Here is a 20,202-nt window from a genome sequence, read left to right on the forward strand (position 1 = left end):
CACATAGCATCTCCACTGGTTTGAGTTCTGAGCTATTGGCTTCCCTCATAGCTCAGTTGGTAAAGAAGCCGCCCACAATGCAGGAGACCCTGGTTCAGTTCCTGGGTTGGGAAGATCTGCTGGAGAAGTGATAGGCTCCCCACTCCAGTATTCTTGGGCTTTCCTTGTGGCTCAGCTGGTAAAGAATCCGCCTGCAATGTGGGAGACCTGGGTTCGATCCCTGGGTTGGGAAGATTCCCCTGGAAAAAGGAAAGGCTACCCACTCCAGTATTCTGGCAAATACTGGAGAATTCCATGGACAGTCCATGGGGTCGCAAAGAGTCAGACATGACTGAGCGACTTTCACATTTCTTTTCAGCTTATTATAAAAGGAGAGAACTTCTGAACAGCTGGATGGAAGAGATGCACAGGGCCAGGTTAGGGGAAGGGCCTCTCCCAGCCCTCCCATCCTCCCCTCATTTCCCAACCTTCACCAACCTGGAGCTCTCTGAACCCCTGTCCTTTTGGGGTTTTATGGGAGGCTTCATTACACAGGCAGAGTTGATTAAATCACTGGCCACTGGTGATTGAATTCAGTCTCCAGCCCCTCTTCCTTCCCGGGAGGTTGGGGGTAGGATCGAAAGTTCTAATGGGCTAATCACAAATTGGTTTCCCTCGCAGCAGACATCCATCCAAGAGTTACCTAAGGGCTATTCAAAAGTCACTAATGTAACAAAAGACACCGTTGCTCTGCAAGCTTAGGAAATTCCTAGAGTTTTAGGAGCTGTGCCTGGAACAAGGACAGGGAACAGATAAAAATTAGTTCTTATAAATCAGTATCACAATTGACTAAGATTCTTCTGGGGTAAATAAATGTAGCTAGCTTGAGCAATGAAGACGGATTATTGGAAATCATGAAATTCCAGCTTCAGGAGTGGCAAGAATTGGGAGTTGTGGGGAATCTCAGCAGAGGAGGTTGACACCTTCTTTTCAGAGCACATGTTAACATAGAGCCATCTTCATCTCTGTCTTGGCTCTTACTGTGGGTCTGTGCACAAACTCGCTGCCTCACAATGGAAAATAGGCTCAGCAGACAGCTTCAAGTGTGTGTCAGTACCTTGGTCATTTTTAAATAAAAGGTTCTCTCTCCCAAAATGAGATTCCTGGGGAGGAACTAACTGATCCAGCTGGGATCTTGTGTTTACTTCCAGACCAAACTTTTGTGGCTTGGGATGGTGTTAAAGTACAAGCATGACCGCCCCACTGAACCCTGCATGTGGAAGGGAGTGGATAGCTCCCAGTAAGGGGTTGGCTAAGCAGGCAGTCCTGTAGATTCCAAATAACCATATAAGCAAGGACAAATATGGCTTATAGGGAAGACTAAGGCCCAGAGTGGGTTGGTTTAATGAAAAATGGCAACAGCAATGACAAAAACAGCAGCCTATGATCAAACCATAAGAAGAATAAAGAAATATCAACAAATGTGGAAGACAAAGGAAAACAAAGAATTCCAGGATCATCATTCTGCAGGATCTCTTCAAAGTAGGAAGGATAGAACAGACCACCCTAAGACAATACCCATGACCTTCACTCCCACCTGAACATTCAGGGAACCTACAGGATTAGTGAACATTATAGTAGGCGTTGATATAAATCCCATGCAATGTAATCATTGTGTGACCTCATCGTACATTTAAATCAGTCCTTAAATGTGAAAGATCAGTTGCAGTTCATGAGCTGACTTGACTGCAGGTATGAGAGAAAAGTACTAGAGAAGATTCTTGAGAGTCCCTTGGACAGCAAGGAGATCAAACTAGTCAATCCTAAAAGAAATCAACCCTAAATATTAATTGGAGGACTGATGTTGAAGCTGAAGCTCCAATACTTTGGCCACCTGATGTGAAGAGCTGACTCATTAGAAAAGACCCTGATGCTGGGAAGAATTGAAGGCAAAAAGAGAAGAGGGCAGCAAAGGATGAGATGGCTGGATAGCGTCACCAACTCAGTAGACATGAACTTGAGCAAGCTCCAGGAGACAGTGGATGGAGGACAGGGAACCCTGCTGTGCTGCAGTCCATGGGGTCACAAAGAATTGGACATGACTTAGTGACCAACCAACAGCAACATGAGAAAAAAGATCTGTGAGTACATTGTCTACAAGCTTATTACAAGTTTCCAGTGAAATAGCTGCCAGAGAACATCAAATGACTCTTTTAAAAATGTATGTGTATACAGTAAATTATATATGTACACATATACACATATAATTTCTAGATTTCAAGAAGGTCCTGTGTGTCTATATGTATATATAAACACATGAATAAAGTTTGGGAAGCAGAAAAACATGAAGAAAGTACCAGTCCATCAGTACCCGAGGTGGCACTGACATCTGAGCATTTTTTCTGAGTTCCCTCCCAGACACTCTCTGAGCTCACATACAGAGAGGTCTTCTGGCTTTCAGTCCTGTGTTCTTTCCTCTCCTGCATAATTTAAGCCAGTGCCAGCCAAGGTCTGGCCTGCAGGTTGGCAGCATCTGGATCCCCCACAAGCTTACCAGAGATAGAGCTTCTTGGACCTTGCCCAGACCTGCTGAATCAAATCTCTTGAGGTGGGTGGGGACCAGGCATCTGAGATTTAACATATCTTCTGGGTGATTCAGATGGACAGGAAAAGTTTGAAAAGCACTGGCCTATAGCATACAGGATAATGTTTCTTAGTAAGTCAATAAGGAAATAACAGTCCAAACTAATGACATATTTATTAAATACACTGTTGTTCCAAGAAAGGGGAGATGAAAGAAAGAAAGTCTACACTTAACTGAGGTTTCCTTTCAACAAGTTGGTTCTCAGGAGAGATGGTTCAGCTGATCTCCTGTTGTCAACACAAAGGGCAGAGTTCTTGTTTCCAGAGCAGGTTTCTAGGGAACCAAGACACTTGTGTTGACAAGCAAGATGATCTTCAATGAGGGACTAAACTGCTGCACGACTTCCAGCACTGCTGGTAGAAGAGTCTCCTTTGCCTTGGGAGGTGGGAGGACCTGGTGTCCCAAGGTCTTCAGAGAGCTGTTTAGATCAGCAAAGGATAGCCTTCTCCATAAGTCAATAAGGAAATAACAGTCCAAACTAATGACATATTTATTAAATACACTGTTGTTCCAAGAAAGGGGAGATGAAAGAAAGAAAGTCTACACTTAACTGAGGTTTCCTTTCAACAAGTTGGTTCTCAGGAGAGATGGTTCAGCTGATCTCCTGTTGTCAACACAAAAGGCAGAGTTCTTGTTTCCAGAGCAGGTTTCTAGGGAACCAAGACACTTGTGTTGACAAGCAAGATGATCTTCAATGAGGGACTAAACTGCTGCACGACTTCCAGCACTGCTGGTAGAAGAGTCTCCTTTGCCTTGGGAGGTGGGAGGAACTGGTGTCCCAAGGTCTTCAGAGAGCTGTTTAGATCAGCAAAGGATAGCCTTCTCCAGACTGGATGCTCCTGGAGAGTCCTCACAAACTCTTGAGTGTGTAGAGTCTATGTGTTCCCTCACTCATGGTGCTTCATAGGTTCCTATTGATAAGCTCCCAGCTGTGCTATCAAGTGCTGTGGGCAGCCATAGATATGGGTAATGACATCCTGAAATACGTTTTCACTTTTATATCAAAACAATAACTTTATTCTTTTGTTGTTGTTTTGTTTTGGCATGCCACATGCCTTACAGGGTCTTAGTTCTCCAACCAGGGATTGAACTTGGGCCCTGGCAGTCAGGGCACAGAGTGCTAACCACTTGACCTCCAGGGAGCTCCCCAATAGCTTCATTCTTAAAAACAACTTCATTTTTGTCACAATCAAAGGGACCTGAAGTCATATAAAACCACCTCATAACACAGCGCCCCTCAAAGTGTGGGGGGCTGTGAATGGAGACAAGGTGGTAACAAGATGGTACAGAAACAGAAAGTAAGCACTTAGAATCCTTTATATGAACACGGCTGTGACACCCAAGCATGGGATCCTTTGTAAAGTGAATAGCCTTGTTGTATTTTAATATCGATCTGCAGTAGACTCTTTTAAAAAAAAGGAGAGAAAGAAATTCATGATAGCCGGTGCCCCGGGGAAAAGATGAACGAACGAATGAGACTTTATTTTCTTCATATAAAAATAATATCCAAAAGCACGAGCCAAAAAACCTGGCCCCTGACCATGGATAGTTTGGGAAGCACTGGTCTCCACTGTCTTTGTCTCTTTTCAGACACAAAGGGTGCTTTTAGGGTGCTTGTTTCAAAGGGGAACCTGCCACAATCGCAGCCACTTGCAAGGGTCGCTTCCAAGACAAATGCTTGCTTGTTTTGCCGGAAGTGAGAAAACATGAACTTGGTGTGGAGGGATAAGCAGAGCAGGAACCAGACTTTGGTCTCTGCTTGGGAACAAAGGGAGCCACTTTGGGTTTTTTGAAGCAGGGAAATGGCATGGTTAGGTTTGGTTTTTAATTGAGTGGACAACACTGGGCACAGAAACGTGAGTTGGGAGGTGTTTACATTTGTCTGGTCAAGAGTCAGTGGGAATCTAGGGCTGTGCTGGTGGAGATAAAGAGAAGTCGACACATGCGTGAGATTTGTCCTTTGTCCTCACTTTTAAAAAATGAAGCTTGACTACATGTGTCAGGAGGTGAGGGAGAGAATTAACTCATTTCTTGGTTTGGCTTTGTTTCCTGGGTATCTTAATACTGATGGTTTTTCATAGTAATCAGGTTTCTGTTCTAGTTATTTCAAGAAAAGACAGGTGAATGGTTGGGGGTATTTGTATTGCTCTTGTATTTGCTCTTCTCTCACAATCTGCCCATTGTCACTTCTATGCATTATCCTTTGACTTTACTTAAATACCTAGAGAGCATGGTTCCATCCTAATTTACTACAGAAAACCTGGTTATTGGCTCTTTTTTTTTTCATACTGGACCTTACAGCCTGAAAGCACAATTATAATCATATTTCCACAGCAAAAAACAATCTGAATATTTAATAGATTATATTGAAAATATGATTTTCCCAGAAATACGCAGATATGAAATCAGTTAATTAAAATTTATATTGTTTATTACACATGATAAGTGCTTGTTTATATGACTGCTAATTTCTGATAATTAAATTCAATGTGTGTGTGTGTGTATGTCTGTGTTGAGACTATCCAATTCCTACCCAGGGTCATGCAGTGATGCTTATAAAATTGTGGAATCAAAATTTGTGGTTGCCTTTTTATTTTACCAAGTAAGAACCTGAAACCATATTTTAAAATTTTTATGTCACCGTCAATTCAAAAATTTCAAAAAACACCAAAGGATGGGAAGTAACTGAGAAAATATTACCATTTTCGCCCAATTACTTTTTAAAAACCAGCTTTACTGGAGGCATAATTTACACGTTAAAAAATGCATCTATATTAAGTGAGGCAAAAAAGTAAGAGGGACCAAATTTTAGAAAGTATTAAAACTAAGAAAAAAACTCAAACAAGTTTAGGTTTTGAAAAATGCATGCATGCGTCTCTTATTTTTCTCATCTGATCATGGATTGTTAACAATGTCGTCAGGCTGGTCTGCAGGTAGAATCTGGGAGCCCCCGTTCTAGGACGGGCTAAGAAAGGGGAACTCTTCTCAAAATAGTTTGGGGAAAGAAAAGTCATTTTCCCTCTACCCTTCTAGATTCTTGGCTGAGACATCCCTACCCCCATTAAAAGACAGAGTAACAGGAGAAAAAACTACTTTAATTCTGTGAATACACACAGTGACCCCACAAAGATGTGAGACTCAAAAGGCAGCCAGATAATTGAGGCTCACATACCCTCCTGAGCTGAGGAAAAGGCCAGGTGTCTAGGGCTTCAAAGGGGAAAGTGCAGTTTATAGAAAAGTGAGAAGAGGAAATGTTTGGGAAACAAAGGTTGTGTGCCAAGCAAATAAGTCTCTCAGGTTGAAGAAGTTCTCTCTGATACTAGCTTTCTTCCTGGTACAAGTCTCTTTCTAATGTAAATTTCCCTTACAAAAGGGTAGCTATTAATAATACTCAGTTTTTAGAGCTTCTCCAGTGCTGCAGTTTCTCAAAAATATCAGCTCAAAATAATAAATATACCAAAGAGACATTTTGGGTTGACTTCATTCTGCTCCCTCTTCAATGGAGAAAATGCAGAACTGGCCCAAGTAGCTTTTGTTGGGGGCCCAGAAAATAAGAAGTGGTCACCAGCTGAGGCATGGGTAGCCATGGGGTGGGGAAGGGGAGCATTTGGGGGCATTCCTTTGTTCATTCTTTGTCTGCTTCCAATCCACTTTTCTCCTTTTTAAACTTGTTTAGCCTATCAACTTATCACTGTGGTGATCGCAGCTGCAGGAGGTGGGCTTCTACTCATCCTGGGCATCGCACTGATTGTTACCTGTTGCAGGTGAGTGCCAAGAGTCCGCAGTCTAATTCTCTTTGCCTTTGCTAAGCCAGGGTCAGTTTTTTTCCCCTTTTAAAAGAATGTGTGTGTTGGTTTACAGTATTAAATCCTGTTGTATGACTGAACCATTAAAAAAAGGAAAAAGGGAAACCTGTGATAGATAGTGCCACTGGGGAAAGAAAAGGACAGCAAATGGGATTTTCACTTTAAAAAAAAAAAAGAATATTCAAAAACACAAGCAACAGAAGAAAAGGGATTGGACTTCATCAAAATTAAAACTTCTCCACTTCAAAGAACACTATTAAGAAAGTGAAAAAAGACAACATACAGAAGGGGAGAAAGTATTTGCAAATTATATGCCTAATAAAAGACTTGTATCTAGAATATATAAGGAATCCTTACAACTGGGTAATAAAAAGGTGAAACCACAGAACACATTTTGGGACTTAGTAGAGTGTAGGTTCTTCTGTCTTGGTGCAGAAAGAATTCGGCAAAGTGATGGATGAGAAGTGATTTATGAGAATAGGATGCTTTTGAGGTTTACAAGCAGGTGGGCAGGAGGGTGCTGCACTAAGAACTTAGTGGGCCATAGTTTTATAATCAAAGGAAGAATGGGGCGGGGAGACAGCCGTTGTTGAGCAGATATCAAGCTTTCATCATCAGCTCCTTCTCCCCGTCAAGCGGGGAGTTTTCTTATTCCTGCTTGATCAAGCTAGGACTATCATGGCACTGTTTGAATTAGCAGAAGGGTGGTAACCTCTGCTGAAAATGGGAAACCATCTCAGGTTTGAGCATGATGTTTTCTATTCCCTGTATTTTTGTTTTTAGTGTGCACAGGGGAACACGTCTTGGGAATCATTAACTTACTGACCTTGCTGGGCAGGATGTGGGTCTTGTTTTACCATTGTTTTATTGTTTTAGGGCATGTCTTGTGCTTGTGTGGCATGGTTTTGTTTCAAAGCAAGGCAACTTGGTTTTGTGGTTAAGCAAACCTGCTTTCTGGAGTGATCATTAACTTACAGGGGGTCTCCCATACTTTTTTCTTTACTTATGATCCCTTAGTGGGATTAATTATTTAATCACCTACTTTGCTGCTTTACTTTGTCCCTCCCTATCAAAGGCAACCAAGTTAAAAATGGGCAGAGAACTTGAATTGTCATTTCTGTAAAGGAGATATGCAAATACCCAATAAACCTATGGAAGCATGCTCAATGTCTTTAGCAGGGAAATGCAATCAAAACCAACGGCATCAGATACCACTTCACAAACACTAAGATGGTTACTAAAACAAACAAAAACCAGAAAATAACAAGTGTTGATGAGAATGTGGGGAAAGTAGAACACTCATACACTGCTGGTGAAAACGTAAAGTGGTGTAGCCACTTTGAAAAATGAAAAAGTCGCAGCTCCTCAGAACATCAAGTAGAGTTGTTGTTTGACCCAGCATTTCCACTCTTGTATCAAAAGAAATGAAAACAGGTATTCTCGCAGAAACATGTACATAAATTTTCATAGCAGCATTGTTCATGATAGCCAAAAGGTGAAAGTAACCCAGTATCTATCAGCTGATGGATAGATAAACAAAATGTGATATATCCATACATTGAAGTGTTATTTGCCATAAAAAGGAATGTAATACTGAACTATACCATGGATAAACCTTAAAAATGGTATGCTATGTGAATTAAGCCAGTCACAAGAGACCACACCTATATGATTCTGTTTATTTGAATGTCCAGAATAGGCAAATCAAATAGAGGCAAAGTAGACTGGCAGTTGCCTAGGGCTGGATGGGCAGGGGGAGAATTGGGGAGGAATGAGTAGAGTGTGGGTTTATCTCTGGGTGATGAAATTGTTCTAAAATTGCACAACCGATGGCTGCATAACCCTGAATATACCAACAGCCATTGACTTTTACACTTTAATTGGGAAAATTAAGAAGCAAACAAAGATGAAAGGAGTTGCCTGAATATTTAGCAATGGAGAAGTGGCAGGCATGTAGATAAGCAGACAGTAGTGAGCTTGGCTCTAGGCTTCCTGGATAGCAGTGGGATTGGGATTTGAATGGAAAAGGAAGAAAAAAGAGTCAGTTCCCTTCTCTATGGTTATTCAATTAAGGGAAAACTCAGACCTTTGGTTTAGGTGGTAGTAAACGGCAGGAATTACCCTGACATGACTGATGGAGGGGACCTACAAAAATAGCAAATTATCTTTTTGACCATTGACCCAAAGGGCATTTTAAGATAATCTCTGTCTCCAGGAAGGCTGCAGAGGGCCAACTGCTCCCATACAGGGACACCGGCTTCAGGGTTCAGTCTTGACCCGTCGTTTACAAAGTTGCCATCAAAGCATCAGAGAAACCGCATGAGTAGAAATAAAGCTCTGGGTATAAAACTAGGAGCTAGAGAGACAGACCTTGACTTCTGCAGGGCACAGAAGCCGCCTATCTACTAAGTACCCTGTGCAGGTAATATAGCCATTTGGGGAAAGAGAGTTTGTGACGGTTGGTCCCTGAAAGAAGGTCGTTGTGAATCATTGATTCATTGTTTCATTGTTTGAGACCGGATGCTCCACCCTCCAGGGAGCAGCACAAAGGCAGATCTGTTCTCAGCTTGGAAGAAGAGACATCTAAGACCCATGCTGGACATTTTAAGATCCTGAATGATGTGGTGCCTTCCCTAGAAAGTTTATTTACAGCAAAGTGAGGTAGAGGGAGGAAACTCCAGGTTATCTTACCTAGAGCAGACATCACCGAAAATGTCTCATCTGAGGCCCATTACAGAAGGTGAATAATACATCCTCCAACAATTTGCAGTTAGAGGACTCTCAATGGTAAGGAACTTGTGCTAGGGTTTCCCTGCCCCGCTGACATGAGGATCTATATGGGTATATACATAGGTGGGCATTTCTGCCAACAAAACATACTATTTTCATGGTTTGTGAAGTAGCTCTATCCTAGGAAGGGAGACCCTTTCCAGAGGCTGAGAGTGGGCTCTTGGTAACATGTGGAAATGAACTGTCTGAGGAGACACACATGCTGATAAAGCAAGAGACTTTTGTGGGAAGGGGTGCCCGGGCAGAGAAGGGCAGGGTAAGGGAACCCAGGAGAACTGCTCAACCATGTGGCTCGCAGTCTCAGATTTTATGGTGATGGGATTAGTTTCCGGGTTGTCTCTGGCCAATCATTCTGACTCAGTGTCCTTCCTGGTGGTACATGCATTACTCAACCAAGATGGACTCCAGCCAGGAGGATTCTTGGAGGTCGGTAGGACATATGGACTGGGGTCTCCTCTCTCCTTTTGACCTTTCCCAAGTTCTTCTGGTCCGGTTGGGTAGCTCGTTAGTCCTGAGTTCCTTACCAGGACCTCGTGTTGTAAGATAGCTCATGCAAGTTGCTACTATTTTGCCTGACCAGGTGGCAGTTTCTGTCATTGTATCCCTTAACAGTTTCATGAAGTGGAAGAGCCCAGGCCAGGGAGTTGGGAGGCCTGAATTCTAGTCCCAACTTTGCTAGAGGCAAACTGTGACCCCAAGATAAGTCATATCCTTCACAAAGGCCTATCCCCAGAGCTCCTGGAGCAGGTTGGGAACCCCTGGACTAAAGAACCATCAAGCTCTTCCAGCTCCAAAACCTTGTGAATTTATGACTCTTGTTTCCCTGGCCACCCCCACGGTGCAGTGATCTCTGTCCCCCAGTAGAGTCTAAATCTGCTCCACTGCAGCTATCTTTGTCTTTCTCCCCCCAGTAACCTGACCATTTGGGTTGGAAGCTTTTTGCATATTTTATTTACATCCAGTTGCATTTTTATAGGTAAATACTAAAAATAATAACAATAACAACAATTCTCAGTGGGCAATTACAAAAAATATATAGTGGTATCTTTAGGTCTATTTTTCCTTGTTAAAAAGCTAGATGGTATTTTCACAAACATCATTTCCTCACAGAACTTTTTTCAATTTTTTTTTTTTTACCATGCAGAAAGAATAAAAATGACATAAGCAAACTTATCTTCAAAAGTGGGGATTTCCAAATGTCCCCATATGCTGAGTACCCCAAGAACCCTCGCTCACAAGAATGGGGCCGAGAAGCTATTGAAATGCATGAGAATGGAAGTACCAAAAACCTCCTCCAGATGACAGACGTGTATTACTCGGTGTGTATTCCCATGCCCAAGTGACCTCCCAGCTCCAACTTCTTGGAGAATTAAAGGGATTCTGTTTTTTTGCTTTGGGATTTTTCTGTTTGTTTTGGTTTAGTTTTTTGATCACTACACACAACTTGCAGGATCTTAGTTTTCAACTTGCAGAATCTTAGTTTCCTGACCAGGGATTAAATGTGAGCCTTGGTAGTGAAAGCACTGAGTCCTAACCAGCAGGCCACCAGGGAACTCCCAAGGGATTCTGTTTTGTTGTAGTAAAAACACTCCAGCTTATTAAGGGTTAAAGAGAATGGTGGCCTATACCTTTGACTCATACAACTTAATATTCAGTTTGCTTACTATCTCTGCATAGTATTTATTAGTTTCGACATTGAGATATGACGAGTACTCCTACAGAACACAGTATGTACTTTATGAGGTTGTAGCAATAAACTTCTTGTCACTGAACCTGCTTTTAAGTGATAGGACTGGAAGTTAAAAGATAGAGAAAGAATTTAATGGTATTTAGTCTTTGACCCTTTCATTTTTGTCTCTTGTCTGCCATGCTTTACATCACGTGGTTCGGTAGTTGAAACTGAGGGACTGGGAAAAAGTGTAAAGAGAATAATTCAATGTCATCTTCAACCAGCACTTGTCTAAAGGTTTAGAAGATTCAATAGGTTTTTAATAATTTGCTATGACTGGCCCTGGACTGGGTTGTTTGGAAAGATGGGAGACCACCTCGAACCCTTGCTTCTTCTGTCCCATGTTGAATAACCCGTGTCATATTCCCATGCCTACTCAGTTCTTTTGTGTTACACTGCATCAGCCATAAAGCAAACACAGGCAGGGATACCTGAGCTGGAAAATAAACAACCATCAGGTGATTTCTGCCGTGCAAAGCCGTTAGAGGTACAGCAATGAAACCTTGCCTGTGAGGACTTAATCACTTTAGGCAATTCTGTTAGCAGCACAACGCCTCTGGTTGTTACAGACATTGACCTGTGGGTTTAGACTTTGGATGGGAGAGGCGATTCAAGCTAAGGAAGCTGTAGTTTCAATAGACTGTGAAAAATTTGAACCTGGCCTAGAAGAAAAACAAAAAGAAATAAGGGAAAAGAAAACCGTAGATACGAAGATCGATCTAGTTCAAATGTTCCTGTTGGTATCCCCACATAGTGTTAGTCACTCAGTTGTGTCCAACTCTTGGCGACCCCATGGACTGTATCCCGGCAGGTTCCTCTGTCCATGGAATTCTCCAGGCAAGAATATTGGAGTGGGTTGCCATTTCCCTTCTCTCGGGGATCTTCCAGACCCAGGGATTGAACCCTGGGTCTCCTTCATTGCGGGCAAATTCTTTACTATCTGAGCCACCAGGGAAGCCCTATTTCCACATAAGGGCTTTGCTTTCCCCTTTGTCTGTCAGGCAAGTTCTTTTCCTCTGATAACTGCAGCTGAAACTAAGCAAGTATTTCTCCTAGGGGTGCCCGCACCCTCACCCCCTTCTCTAGAGGCTCCTCAGCCCCCGGGCAGCACCAGGACAGAGCAGCTGACAGGCCTGTGGCATCACAAGACCCGCCTTTGCTGTGTGTTCCCAGGCCATTAGCTAAAGAGTTGTCTTACAGAGATGCAGTCATGAACTTAAATGAGCCCCGTCTTCATTTCAGACAGTAGGCTAAGCAGTCTGTAGAGGCAGAGTCCAAGTTTAGGGGCTCCTTTTGCACTAGATAGGTAGTCACGACCCACTAAGCTGCAATTTGATCAGAGACACCTGAGAATCAGCTCACCTCCTGCTTTGGGGTCCTAACTCCCTCCGATGGGTGACCAGACAACCTTGCAAAGGCCAGGCCCCTGTCTCAGCTGGGATGGTAACGTACCACTAAATGCCATAGAGGATCTAAAGCCATTGTGCTGGGGCTTCCCTGGTAAAGAATCAGTGGTAAAGAATCCACCTGCCAATGCAGGAGACTCAGGTTCAATCCCTGACCAGGGAACATGCCACAAGCTGAGAAACAGCTAAGCCTGCAGGCCACAACTGTTCAGCCCATTGTGCTCTAGAGCCTGGGAGTTCCAACTCCTGAAGCCCAAGTGCCCCAGAGCCTGTGCTCTTCAAAAAGTTAAGCTCCTGTAATGAGAAGCCTGCACAGCAACGAAGACCCCAGTACAGCCATAAATAAATAAATAAAATTATTTTTAAAAAGTAAACCCTTTGTGCTCCAGAGAGAAATGCCTTTTTGAAAGTCAGAATAGTAATTAGATAATCATTACTTTTGATAATAATGAAGAGAATAATTAACCCAGGTCTGGGTCGCTGGGCTGCTCTTGATTGTATAATGTTTCTAAAACTCTGCCCTTAAAATATGGGCAAAGGGATCCCAGGTTCCATAAAGAGACAATCTGGGAGGTCCTGAATTGTAGGTGAGACCTTGTTCTGCTAAGTCTAGCTGCCTCCATTTTAAATTCATCAAAATGTAGCATTCGTTGTTTCTTTTTTTGTTATCTATTAGATTTAAACCTAAGATTAAATTGACTTTTCTTCTTTTCTCTTTGGCCACCAGCCCTCAAGTGTAAGGAATCCTGAACTTGAACGAAATGGACTCTACCCGGCCTACACTGGATTGCCAGGATCACGGCACTCTTGCATTTTCCCCGGACAGTATAACCCATCTTTCATCAGTGATGAGAGCAGGAGAAGAGACTACTTCTAAATGCAGAAGAGAGAGGGGCCCCTTGCTCTGACTGCACCAGGGGAGCACCGCCCAGGGGCTGCTCCCAGGACTAGTGGAGCCATCCCTGAGCAGCCAGCAAAAAGGGGATGGGCTTGGGGGTCGTGAACATAGTGGAGGGGATAGCTGGAGCCCCTGGATGTGGAACTGCAGGCTGCTCACCTGGCACCTTCATTGCTACTGTGAATGTGAACACGGGCCAATCCAGTCAAGTCCCCGTGTGACCGCAGCATGGCCACAGCTCTGGAGTGGCTGTTAGTTAGGGCTGATCACTAGGCATCCGTGCAGAAACCCAGGTTTTCCTCAGTTTGCACTTTAGTAAATGCAGAAGGAAGGAGGGAGGCCTCCTTTCGGATTCTTTCCAAGACTGCTCTAGAAAGAAGGCCTCTTCTCCTCAGACACTTCCATGGAACTCTATTCGGTGATTCATTTACAGTGAAATACTGGCTCTTTCGTTGTTTTCCCACCCAGTAGCTACGAGCTGAACAGTAGATGCCGAAGGACATGCCACTAGTGTTTGGAGATGCTGCAGGTTAATATGCAGCATTTTCACACCCTCCTAAGTCATCTTGTGCAACTCCTCCAAACAAACCCCTAGATGGAGGAACTGAAACTTGTGAGGCATAGCACACAGCTCCAGTTTGTTTTCTTCAGTCAAAGGGACACATTTATCTAGGATTATTTTTTTTTTCCTTTGTGGTTACTTCTCATGTTACCGTTCATGTCTGGATCAGAGCAAAACAAGTTTCATTTGATTGTAGTTGGAGGCATCCAGCCTCCCCATGGTGAGCCCTGCGGGCATTGGGCAAAGACCCTGGGGGAAGGTGCTGGCCCTGAGGGTGCTGCACGGGGCATGGCTCAGACCTCCGCCCTTGAGGCCAAGGTCGCTGTGTGTGGAGCAAAAGTCTGAATGCAGGTTGGGTCCAAGCTGGTAGGTACTTCATCACTAATGGAAAAGCAGCTGAATGTGGTTCAGGAAACGGGCTGAACAGGTGTGTCCATTTTCTGAGACGCCAGTGCTTTGGGAAGCCGGGTATGCAGTTCCCAAGGAAGAAAGGGGAGCTGGGCTGGAACCACATGTGCGTCTGCATACCCACCAGTGCGGCATCTTTGCTAGGAGCCCTGATCTCGTCCACAGACTCATTGTTGGTTCAGTGGTTCAGCCAACCACTCAAAGCTATTTATTCATTGAAGAAATAACTTATTTTCTCTCAAACAGTAATTTGTAACTACAACTACGGCATTCCCTCCTGAAACAGGGGTATAATTCAAGTTAGCATCGGAGAACTAAAGACTGCTGGCTGTTTAGGGAATGGAGCGTCTGCCTGCGGGGAGGAGGCTCCATGAATTTGTATGAGACTGTGGCGTGGGTCCTGCCGGGGGGGCATATCCAGTGCTGTGCCTTTGCCTGCTGCTGTGGACCCATGATCTTTGTCACCTGCTTTTGAACATCCTGGTTCAGGATGAAGTGAACACAGAAGTAAAATAACTGTTCCCATCCTAAAGCTTGGAGTGCAGTGACACCCACACTTCTGGAAATGGTGCAGCCTTTGAAGACCATTCTAGCCCAGGCATGGTTGTTCCTTCAGGGTTCTCTAATCTCTTCAGAATGAATCTAATCCTAGTGTAACCCTCGTCCTAACAGTTTTGAGTGCAAATTTGTGAGTCACGTGGTCTGCACAAGTCACCGTCACCCCACCGCAGCCAGGTTACTCTTCAGGTGTGATCACTTAGTGGTTTAATTGCATTCATCTCATGAGACATGGAAAGAATCCTGCTTTTTGTCAGTGGGTGCCAACTTAACATTTCATAGCATCACCTGTTAGAGATCTTGGGTCTTGCCTCTCTCCGTGCAACCAGACTTGCCTTGCTGTGCCTCGTGGGCTCTCATCTAACTGGAGAGCTCGAGCTCCTAGCCTCAGCTCACCTGAGCCAGCAGGCTGGGCCGTGAGGAGGCTGCTGCTTCCGGGCTCCTGCTGCAGAGCCTTGTCGGCCCCCAGGACCCAGGCCGCAGTGGGGGCCGTCCCCAGGCATACATGCCCACCGCCTACAGCTGACATCACAGCTGGTAGGTCATCTCCTGTGCCGGGGCCAGAAGCTATACTCTTCACCGAATGAAGTGTCCTGTCCCCAGAGTGTTCTGGATCAGAATCCCAACGTCCAGAACAGAGTGTGCTGTGAGTTTCAAGGAGGCTTTCCTGGGAGTGGGTTTTGTGCATGTGAAGTGGATTGAGAGTGTTGTTGTTTCTTTTACTGTGAAAAAGGGAGCACCCTGCAAGACTGAGGTCATATCACATATGCAGTTCCTAGGCAGCTTGTGGGGGTCGGGGGTTCAGGTGCCGGTGCTGGCTGCCCGCCTGGGTGAGGAAGGGAGAGGCTGGCTTCATTTCTGCTTGGGGTTAAAATACTTTCAGAAAGGTCCTTCCTGAGCTGAGAAGCAGCTGGTGGGGCAACAGCCCCGGGACTGAGGGGACAGGCTGGATGCACCCCTGGTGCCCAGGAGTCCAGGCACAGGTTCAGGTTAGTCCATGCACCTGGAGTGATTCCTGCTCACAGAAATGCCTTGGTCCTGTGTGGGGCCCCACTTGAGGAAGCTGCCCATGAGACGCTCAGACCTCGTAGGAAAGTGTGGGGCTGCATGGAACCCCCATGTCCTGCAGCATGCCAGAGCGTGGTGACTGTCAGAGTAGGGCAGTGCTCACTGGGGCCTGCCATCATCTGTGGAGTCTGCTGAAGCTCCGGAGGGTCTGAAATCTGGTGTCTTTTCTTATTTGCCCCATGAGCCAGCCTTGCTAAAGACATTTTAGAAAGCCTAAATAGTCCCAATGAGCATCTCACGTGTTCCCACCAGAGCCAGGCTCTGTGCAGAGTACCTGGCCTCACCACACCTTTGTAAGGTGGGCATGAGAGGGCCCATTTTTCGGACATGGGAACCTTCAGAGGGGATCAGTACCTTGGCTTAGATAGCCAGGACCCATACCCTCTGCCTGGCTCCCTCTTCCCACTGTACCTCTTGCCTCACCTCCCTGGCGGATGCCTCACCATCCAGTATCAAAGAGAGCTTGAGAGAGTGGGCTTAAAAGTTGCATTTTTAAAGAACTTTAATATTGTTAAGCAGCAGCTAAACTAATGCCATAAAGTACAAAAACAAAATGTTGAAAAGTCCTTTCAGGTCCTTACATGTATTGCTTGGATGCTTGTGGTCATTATTAATAGTGGCTGGCTCGTGCTTCTTAGCAAGGAGCATACTGGTACGTGGCTTTGGATAAAGGAAGTGTATGATGATGACCTGGGTTTTTGACAGATGCAGCCAGACTTAGTCATCCTTCTGAGCACTGCCTTGCCCTGTTCCTGTGGTGAGGCTGTGTTTCCCACATATTGGAAGCATGTTTTTGTGAATATTATCAGAGTCTGGAACGTATTGAGTTGAATGTCTTAGATGCTGACAAATCTTCTTCTTTGACAAAAGTTTGTTTTCAGAAGCAGCTAAGTCATTTAGAGCCAAAATTGCTGAGTGGAGAATGTAACCATGCTGGTTTATCAGCATTTGAGGTCAAGAACTAAGATGTAACTGTTAAGTTCTTGAAGAGGTTGTTCTTAATGTTGGCCCAAATGGGAGGGCAGCATCTTTGCAAAGATGAGACGGGATGGCCGCTCATGAAAATGTCTTTGAAGGATGATGTTCATTTAGATGTAAAAGTTCCCAGAGTAGACACATCAGGGTCAGTCCTCACATGTGACTTTTTGGAGCCTCCATTAAGCCATCTTGCCAACTGTCAGGGCATCCTGTTGCCTGTAACTGTGAATGCTGCTGGCAGAAGCGAAAGTGTTCAGGCCAACTGTTCCTGGCTTAGTCTAGTTGAAGGAAAAATAGTGAAGTGAAATACACCCCAAATTAGGGTTTTGACCCGTAGTTCTAAGATACACTGATTTCAAAACTAGAGCACTTCTTTGGAGAGAGGAAGAATGCAAAGTTCAGTATCTCAGTATTTTGTATCTTATTGAACACCACCCTTAATATCAGATTCTTTTCTGTGTGAAACTTTTGTGGGGATTAGAAGGGACATTCCATTCCTTCCTTCTTGACAAAGCGTCATTCAGAGGTTCTCGTATGCATTCTTGGAAACAGATACAGTTTTGTAGAGTTGGCTGTTGAGTATGTATTCTTTTTCTTTTCTTGAATCCCCAAAGAAAGGAACTACTTAAACTACTAGAAAGATTAAAGTATTAAATGTCAGTTAATTTGTTGTGCTAAAGTATCTTTTCAAGCATGTTATAATCCATCCTATTTGATTTAAAGTGTTCACAGAAAACCCTGTGCAACTCAAGGGGACAATTGAGGTCTAAAAAGAGACATATACTGGCTCTGTCTTCTAGGCATTGTAAAGAGCACATTTAAAAGAAACTGTATGTTAGATTCTGGCTTTATCTTTTTTTTCTTTCCCCTCTTGGATACATAATAGTGCACTTCAGGTGCAGAGTTTTTGGGTAGGAGGGATGAGACTAGACAGGGATGGGGATGGAACCAGTCTACCTGGGAACCAGTCTAACCCAGGTTTCTGTATTATTTTGCCTGCTTCTTAAAAGACCTCTCATCAGGGGTCGATGTGAGTTTTGTTAATGTTTGTGTTGCTGGATTTTTGGTTAAATGAAGCCTGTAGCTGGAAAATTAGCTTTCTGAGTTTTCACATTGTCCCAAATTTCTCTTTGCAGACCTTTAAACCTTAGCCCCTGGTTGATTGTGTTAAATCCATTATAAGAATGTTATTTAAAGTTGTATTATAATTGCAACCTTCACTAATTATTCAGTACTGTAGCAGCAAAATATTATTTGTAAGAATTCGATTATTTTTATACTTATACCCACTATTAAGTCTGGCGTTCTAGTCAGTAAAATGATGCAATAAAATCAATATCATTTTCACTGTGTTTTTCTGTTGATAACAAACACACCACCTCAGAGTACAACAGGTTCGTTTCATGAGAGCATCGTTTAAATGGTGGAGCTGCACCGTGAACTCTTACGTGGCAGAGCAGGGGCTGAGACGTTTCTATATGCTCAGTGCCCAGGATGGGTGAGGAAGTATGCTCTTGATGATGGACGGATGGGCAGATGGATTGACCTAAATGATGAAAAGCCTACTTCAGGCTTAACACCTGCTTTTGTTTGTTGTTCTTTCTGTGTGTTGGAGAGAGCCAGTAACCAATCTTTGGACACAAAATTTCCTCCTGAATGCCTCCCACCACCACTGGGTGCCCACTCTTCAGGTTTCTGAGGAGAAGGTAAAGTAAGCATATCTGTTCTCTGTGGTGGAGAGGAGTTGGAGCTTGAGGATGATGAGCTGTTGGCCTCATATTTACATGGCCAGTGAGTGTGGCAGCTTGGCTGATTGTTCGTTCATTAATTGCTTATTTGAGGGCCTTTCATGATAGGGATGGATGAGCCTTTCAGATGCTTTGTGACAGTAACCTTGGCATTAGGAGACATCAGTAATAGCATCTTGGGACATGAAGGTGACCTTTTGGCATATTAAATCAGGGTTGCAGCCCATCAAACATCTCTGAATGGAAATGAGCAACACACTGCTTTCTGTCCCATCATTTAATCTCTGATGAGACCTTAGCAGAATCTGCTGACTCTGACCCTTTTCACATTCCCAACCAGCTCAGCCAGACATGGTAAACATCACAGCATGTGATGTCCATGTGTCCACACACATGTCCATACACACTCTCCCCTGGGAACTGTTTTGATCTGCTGTCTACCCACACGCTAACCTGAGTGCTTGTCCTACCTATTTGTCCTACCTATACCTCTGGCCTGGCAATGTTGAGCCTTCACCTCAGGACTTGCTTTGCCAGTAAGTAACAATCTAGAAAATATTTTTAGACCCTTGGACTTAAATGACTCCAGCAGGGCACACTCATTTTCCAATTGTTTGGGAAGTAATGAAAGGTAAGGGGCATGATATAGAGATTATATAGGCCAGAGTCCTCCTGTCTTAATGTTGGTCAGCCAGGACAACTTTAAACCCTCATAACTGGATGGTGTTGGCCTGAAGCCACCTGACAAACATGAACTTCAGGTTAGATACAAGAGAGATGCCAGGAAAAAGAAATGCAGGTAGATATTTATAGACCTCATAAAAACTTACAGCATCATCAGAAGGCCTAGGCTCTAACAAGCTGGTACGAGACACTCCCTAATAGTTTCCTGGATGTTTTTTCCCGGATTATGATGTCAGGCCTAAGAGTCTGCTCATCTCTCTGAGCCTCAATTACCTGACCTGATTGAGGAAGTGGGTATAGTAAGTGTTGCCTCCCAGAGTTGTTGTGAGGATGAAAAGGGAGATTTCATATGAAAACACTGTAAACTACAAAGAAACATACACAGATGGCTTCTCTTCAGTAGGGCCATCTTGTCACCAAAAGAAAGACAGTTACAAGATTAATGTGTCATTTCAAACTGACTAATAACTAGTCCCAAAGACCTTGGACTTGCTGTCAAAGAGTTCTTGTCATTTCCCCTTCCCTCTTCCAGCCTGCTTCTCCTATCATGAAGGGATTAATGGGCTAAAAAGTATAAGTTCTATACAGGTAGGAACCCAAACTGTCCTTTCAACATGATATGCTCAATGCCTGGCACCTAGCAGATATTCAGTAAAACAAAGAACAGGTGAGTGGGTGGATGAATTATCCAATGGAAGAAGTATATGGAAGTTAAAGTTCCTGGAGACCTACACCCTCTAGTAGCTGCAGGCTGATGACTAGCTGATGGTAGGTAAGTATGTAGCCATAACATGTAACTGAACAGGAACCCTTAACAAAATTCTCTGGTAGCAAACAAGGCCCAAGCAGGCATTTGTGGACTAAATACTAAAGCTCCTCTAGAAAGCCCTTCACCTGGTGAATTATGGAACAACTGGACAATGAAATATCACTCACCAAATAGA

The 20,202-nt window shown here is 43.9% G+C and overlaps 1 protein-coding gene across 2 annotated transcripts in view; it reads left to right on the forward strand.

The window, feature by feature from the left end:
• Nucleotides 1–18,173, forward strand: part of HEG1 (heart development protein with EGF like domains 1) — an 83,191-nt gene extending 65,018 nt beyond the window's left edge. Inside the window, exons 16-18 of one of the 2 annotated variants that reach the window (XM_043875504.1) lie at nt 6,300–6,387; nt 10,364–10,538; nt 13,082–18,173. In XM_043875504.1, the coding sequence (XP_043731439.1) occupies nt 6,300–6,387; nt 10,364–10,538; nt 13,082–13,231 (413 nt within the window). In that variant the 3' untranslated portion in view covers nt 13,232–18,173. The remainder of the gene's footprint in view (nt 1–6,299; nt 6,388–10,363; nt 10,539–13,081) is intronic. The other variant, XM_043875505.1, reaches the window with a different exon arrangement.
• The last annotated feature ends 2,029 nt before the right edge of the window (nt 18,174–20,202 follow it).

Source organism: Cervus elaphus, chromosome 19, assembly GCF_910594005.1.
Source record: "Cervus elaphus chromosome 19, mCerEla1.1, whole genome shotgun sequence".
Taxonomy (NCBI): Eukaryota; Metazoa; Chordata; class Mammalia; order Artiodactyla; family Cervidae; genus Cervus; species Cervus elaphus.